Source organism: Sinocyclocheilus grahami, unplaced genomic scaffold (genome assembly GCF_001515645.1).
Source record: "Sinocyclocheilus grahami isolate Dianchi unplaced genomic scaffold, SAMN03320097.WGS_v1.1 scaffold33.1, whole genome shotgun sequence".
Lineage (NCBI taxonomy): Eukaryota > Metazoa > Chordata > Actinopteri > Cypriniformes > Cyprinidae > Sinocyclocheilus > Sinocyclocheilus grahami.
Window position 1 is genome coordinate 978,463 of NW_015505212.1, and position 6,824 is coordinate 985,286.

Consider the following 6,824-nt stretch of genomic DNA (forward strand, 5'->3'; position numbering starts at 1 on the left):
GTGTGTGTGTGTGTGTGTGTGTGTGAGGGGAACAGGGTCACATCACAGGAGAGTGAACTGCCTGTCTGAAATCATAGCACGTCAGCTGTCTTAACCGCGGCTTGTGTACTGCATCATCACTGTGTCTGTCATGCGACTCTGTTGATTTTTCGGGCTTGAACTGATGGTTAAACTAATGACATTATTAACTGTCTTGATATTTACTTTGAAAGCTGACGCTCGCAATTATGGTAAGGGGCGTTACATTTGCGATGCGTGCTTGCAGTGTTCGGCCAATCACAATGCACTGAGTCAGCTGGCCAATCAGAGCAGACTGCGCTTGTCAAAGGAGGGGGCTTTGTAGAGAGGAGGGGCATAGAGGACCTACAATAATGTACAGTATTTGAAAAATAATAATAAAAATAATAATAAAATAGTGTTTTTTGAACATTAAAGCATGTCAACATATTCTGTTACACCAAATACACAAAATAATGATCTTTAAAATAGCATCATATGACCCCTTTAACACTGTTACCGCGGGTTGAAGCGACTCCAATAACATGATATTTATCCCCTGGAATGCAAATTTTAGTAGGGGAACCCCGCCAAAAACACTTGTATTTTCCCCCGGAACGCGATTTTTAACTGGGGACCCCCTCGAAACGCGATTGGGCTAGTTTTGAGAAGTAATGGACTACCAACGTGAAGTAATGTTTTAAATAAAATCCATCACAGATTGAATTAATTGCATCAAACTCGTTTTACCTGACAGACTTCAATGCTTTAGACGTGCATGATATAATGCTGGCATTTACATTTTAAGAGGGAGAACATTATGTGAATAAATTACTTTGTTAGCGGCTCTTCAGCACGAGCCCAACCTAAACAGTGCAACTCTGTATGCATTGGTCTGAGTTTTGCATGTCAAATAAAATCAATTATAATAAATAAATTTGGTCACTTTATTTTAAGGACCAATTCTCACTATTAACTAACTCTTAACTATGATTTTTCCTCGTTAAACTCTTCATTTGTCACCAAATAATAGTTAATAAGCTAGTTTTTAAGTTAGGTATGGGGTAGGTTTAAAGGATCGAAAATATGTTCATGCAGAATAAAGCATTATTATTATTTTATAAGTACTAATAAACAGCCAATATGTTAGTAATATGCATCATAATAAGCAACTAGCTAAAAGTGAGAATGTTTCCTTAAAATAAAGTGTTACCATAACTTTTTTAAATGAATTTTTCCATAATTTTTTTTATGCATCAGTGTTTATTGATCCTTATAACATACCTAATATGTTACTCATGGTTAAGTAGTATTATATTTCAACAGAAATTTATTTTTACCATTAGTTATGAGAGACAAAAAAGTTATTACAAAAATTCACAGCATTTCAACAACTTCTGCTTACAAATTTAAAGGCTGCTATTGGATCACTGAGGGTAAATGTCATATTATGCAACTATACATTACTACATTCTGCCTTAAGAACAAATGGTGCAACCAAATTTGCGAAGTTAGTTACAGACCATCTAATAGTTATTAAGCGTCTAGTGAGAAAGAACTTATGAACAACTGGTTCAACAACTGATGTGATTATTAATTATGTGATTATTATTTTCTGTTTTAGTTGACATCTGGTCAGTTGGCTGCATCATGGCGGAGATGTTGCTTGGAAGGCCACTTTTTAAAGGAAATGACCGTATCTTTTTTGCAATGTCACTGAATTTCAGGGGCTCTGCTTTCACATGTTCTAGTGACTATAATGATTAGTTGACTGATTTAATTTAATGGAAAAATAATATGTTATTCTTTGCTTGAGTATTTAACTGTAGCTATCACTGCACATTTGAAAATCAATCAACTGAACTGACTTTACTACAAGCCACAGTAGAGATTAAACAGATGAAGTCTGTGTTAACTGTGCTACCTCTATTGTATCACTGAATCCTTGACATAGACTTGTAGATCTGGACCAGCTGAGAGAGATCATGAAAATCACAGGAACGCCAGTGCCGGATTTCATCATGAAGCTACAGAGCCAAGATGTGAGTGTATTACAGATAATAAGAAACACTAGGAAGATTAATTAATTGCATGCACACACACACATGCAGACATGCAATTGCACAACTGATGCATGTGTGTTTTCTTCATCCACCCAAACAGGCCAAAAACTACATCAGAGGTCTACCTAAAGTACCAAAGAAAGACTTAAACACTATTTTCTTTAAAGCCCGTTCAGAAGGTAAGCCATTTTTCTTTTGCTACACTGCTAGGGTCAATTGTAAGAGTTATTTGTGTCTAATGAGTGTCTTTTTTTCAGCGGTGAGCGCTCTGGAGCGGATGCTGGTTCTGGATCCAGACAAACGCGTGAGTGCTGCAGAGGCGCTTGAGCTCCCGCTGTTTACAGTGTTCAGAGAACCTGAGGAAGAGACGGAGGCCCTGCCTTATGATCACTCTATGGACAACACAGAAATGCCTCTCGATCAATGGAAACGTATGAGATAACATCTTAATAGCTCAATTATGAAATAAGAGAATTGCTAGGTTTTATTTCTATGAGTTGAGGTCAAGAATGAATAATGTAGGAGAGAGATGAGAAACACATGAAGATTCCTTAGTTCTGATTCATTGACATTTCTGTCTCTCACTTTGCAGGACACACTTTTACAGAGATCCTGTCATTCCAGCCATCCATCACAGAGATCAGGGACTCCAAAGAAACATCCCTCTGAGTGAACGCAGAAATACATGTCACATGTCTAAATGTATGTGAAAAGAAAATGTAATGAATGTAAACTATATGACTTTGTAAGTAAATGTAAGAATTTGTCACAATGTTGTTCAGTTATATAAGGTTCCAGATTATTGTAGTTATGTGAATTCTCTTTATTAGATGACTTGAATATGCAAAATCCATGTTTTACTTGCAACCAAAAAACATTTTATTTGAATGCTAGTCTTAATTTTTTCAGTGTGCCAGTAGGCTTATGTTTTATATACTTTACTGATCAGTTCTTATTTAATTTATTAACGCAATAGTTTACACAGTGTATGCCATGGTTAGCACATTTAACACCACACCTCTTTTTTTTATTAATGAATACTACCATCTTAATGAGAAATTGCTAGTAAATTTCATAAATAATTTAAAAGAAACAGCAAGTACATTGAATTAAGCGTAATATTTGGAAGCAAAAGACTGAAATAGCATTTTCTTGTAAAACATACTCCAATAATCCTTGTTTATTTCAGTGTATAATTATTTGAGATTTTGGCTAAACAAATCTGATTATTTTTCAACAACCATTAGCCATGAGATTGCATAACTCATCTTGCATAAGTTTAGCTTTAAAAACTAAGCACCCAACACAAAAATAAAACTAACATGCTTAACTACTGCTGCTAAAGTTGCACCTGTACTATTTTCCCACAGATGATAGAGATCAAACATTCCATAATAAAGGCTGAAAAATAAACAGCAAAAAATTAACAAACCAGTGTAGCTAAGCAGGTCACTTTGTATGGCATCCTTAAAGCTGCAGTCCGTAATTTTGCCTCTTTGTCGCCATCTCTGTTTGAAAACCTGCAATTGCAGTTATTTGCGCAATTATCTTCCTTGCGTGGGTTGTGCACCGGCACAGCTCCAGCGCAGATGAATCTAACGTTTTGAGGTGAATGTGTGGCAGTCAGACAGACAGACACCGGTGTGGATACTGTACTTCGGAATCACAGATTATTGCCTACGTCTTGGAATACATGACCCAAATAAGCATTTTCACCGGATACTGTCATCTGAACAAGTAACAAGTCTGCCACTTTTGCTCTGACCAACTGAGGAAAAAAGCATTATAATAAATCCCACTACCAATGGTGATTAAATCTAACAATCACTTAGCTCATATCACACCAAACCGTGCACATTTTTATTGTTATACTTTTTTCTCAAATTGTTAATGTTAACAACATCAGCATTGCCTGACTATGTGTATAGTGTGTATTAGCGTGTAGATTTAGATTTCAATTTTTGTACAGTCTAATCTCTAATTGTCATACCATTCGAATTTCATATTAAGAAATTCTTGTAACCCAAAAAGGCAAATTATTCTTCTTTCGAACTGGTTCTCTTTAAAATACAAATCTTGTGTAATCTCACATATGCTATCAGTAATCAGATGCACATTTAAAACTGGAATTTAATTTCAGGTCACATGTATTTCATAAACACATAATCCTTTATGGATTACAATCCACCATCAAAATTATAAATGTAATTATCATTTCAGCTGCTGTGAGAAAAGGCTATAACGATCCGCCACCTCAATAGCCTAGTAGCCGGGACAACTTTTTATGTTTACAGACGTGACCGTAATGACGCAGCGGCATGCTCAAATTTCCCACAAATTCCTACCAGTACCACTCAAATAAATAAAAAAACATTATTATAAGCTAATCGATGTGAATCGGGCTAAAGTAAGGCGATAGTTTTGAACACTGGCTGGTTATGTACTTGCTCAAATATTGATTTCGGATAATTTTTAGCCAAAAAAAAGTTACGAACTACAGCTTTAAGAAGTGCAGAAATTAAGAGTATATTTATAAAAAAGGCATCAAAGATTTTTGAGCATAAATGGCAGAGGTTTGTGCTTTATATCTGTAAAACAGCACTGCTGGGAACTAAAAACGAATTTTAAAGAGTTTAAACTTCTGCTAAAAAGTTAAGGCTTATTATTTTTTAGCACAGCAGGGGGCTGTTTCATAAAACAAGTTGACCAAATAAGCCTTATTTCAGTTAGTCTGACTTATTTTCACTTGATTTGGTTTCATAAAGCAAAATTACCATAGCTCAAACTCAGTCACTCTGGCAACTTATGCTGGAAAACTAACCTGGTCTGGGGCAGGCTAGCTCCTCTAACTCTGACCAATAGAAACGCATTGATAATACCGCTGACTCTCTCACATAGCTACAATTATTTGACAGAAAAATATAGGCTACATGCGCATTCAGTTGAACAGCGGTTTCTAGCCATGCAGCCTTTCTCTCCGGTTTTATGACAGCTGTACTTTATGGTTATTAGTAGAACATTAAAACATTACATACAATTGCTCTTTAAAGCATTAAAAACACTAAATTAAAAGTTAAAATCCCTAAATTAAAAATGAAAATAAATAACATAAAACAGACTATATTTTATGAGGAACACACATTTAACTCATTTGAGTAAGTAATTAGGGCTGTATTAGCTAGCTTATGTAGCAGATCTGATTCTGTACATAAGGAATTTTAATATTTCACTCTTCCCAACAGGCTACACTTACATTTGATTTACAGTTACTGCTATCAAAAATACACATATGTAGGATTAAAATTGATGATTTTGATTTCGTCCATGATTTTGATTTCATTGGGACTTTAAGGGCTGCTTAAGAATAAGTGTGCACATCAAATGATCTGGACTCACTGAACCTGGATCGAATTAGTGAGAACTTAAATTGTTGTTTATGAAACCGCTTTAGTCCCGATTGATTTGTTAGGTTATTTCAATTCAGGGTTTGGACTTTAATCCCCGCTTTTCTTAGCGTCTTTTATGAAACCGCCCCCAGGTCTGTTCCAGAGAAATCACCTTGAGTGTAGAAATCAGCAGTGGTGGAAACAGTACTGAAAAAATATACTCAAGTAAAAGTACCATTACCTTCCCCAAAAAAAAACTCACTACTCATGAGTATCGAGTAGTGAGTACTGAGCTGTGGATTCTACCCCCTCATAATAAACGCTGTACACTGCAATTTATACATTTTAAAAACGTTGCACATTCTGTAATTCACATCATCTTGTTTGTCATAAAAAATGAAGAATATCTATCATCCAGCTGTTTTAATTTGGACTGCCAATGCTTTAAAATACATCAAAACAGCATGGAAACAGTATTCAGTTGAAGAAAAAATGAAAGTTAATCTCAGTACAATCATCCCCATTTAAATCATAAAGTTTGAAAAAATAGATTTAAAATCATGTGTGCCGCGGCGGTCTCGGTGAATCAGCAGCATCCACAACTGAACGGATTAAAAAGTGTTGCACTTGCTAAATGAAGGCGGATTGTATAAATGGATAAAAAAATGTCATCAATAAGGTGCAGCTTGGTCTTCAATTTGTGTTTCCAACACACTTTTTCACAGCGCTCAAACTTATCAAAAGTCAACAAGTTCAACAAGCAACAATGACTTATCCAAGCGAGGCAGTGCAGCTCGCGCGTCTCATAAGTGAGTGGGGAATTTACTGAACGTGGTACTTGCGGGAGTTAACATTGTATGCAATACCCGCAACCTCACACAAAATGTCAGGCCGTGTAGATAGGCAAGCATATATACAAATCATTTAGTAAGCAGAAATCCGAAATTTACCTTAACATATTAAGTTAGAGGAAGATGCGACTGAATTGATGCTTGAAGAATGCCCTTCCAGCAGCCATGATAAACAGTTGGCGGTTAAAGTTTTCTATGCACAATTTGATTTGACGAAAGTCACGAGACCTATTACTATCTCTCTATCCAATCACGTTCATGGATACAAATAAAATTAAAATAAGCATGCAACGACCACAAACGGAGGAAAATAGCGTAGTAGTAAAAGTACCGATGCATCACTTAAAATGTACTCAAGTAAAAGTAAAAGTACACCATTTTTAAACTACTCAAAAAAGTACAATTACTGATAAAAACTACTTAATTAGGTAACGTGAGTATTTGTAATTCGTTACTTCTCACCCCTGGAAATCAGTCCCACCTGTTCAAACGTGATTAGATCCCTATTGTTAAGCAACAGACGTTAC

The 6,824-nt window shown here is 35.6% G+C and overlaps 1 protein-coding gene across 1 annotated transcript in view; it reads left to right on the forward strand.

The window, feature by feature from the left end:
- Nucleotides 1-2,987, forward strand: part of LOC107579544 (mitogen-activated protein kinase 12-like) — a 7,359-nt gene extending 4,372 nt beyond the window's left edge. Inside the window, exons 8-12 of the mRNA XM_016265367.1 lie at nucleotides 1,622-1,693; nucleotides 1,960-2,039; nucleotides 2,161-2,239; nucleotides 2,318-2,491; nucleotides 2,653-2,987. Coding sequence (XP_016120853.1) covers nucleotides 1,622-1,693; nucleotides 1,960-2,039; nucleotides 2,161-2,239; nucleotides 2,318-2,491; nucleotides 2,653-2,729 — 482 coding nt within the window. The 3' untranslated portion in view covers nucleotides 2,730-2,987. The remainder of the gene's footprint in view (nucleotides 1-1,621; nucleotides 1,694-1,959; nucleotides 2,040-2,160; nucleotides 2,240-2,317; nucleotides 2,492-2,652) is intronic.
- The last annotated feature ends 3,837 nt before the right edge of the window (nucleotides 2,988-6,824 follow it).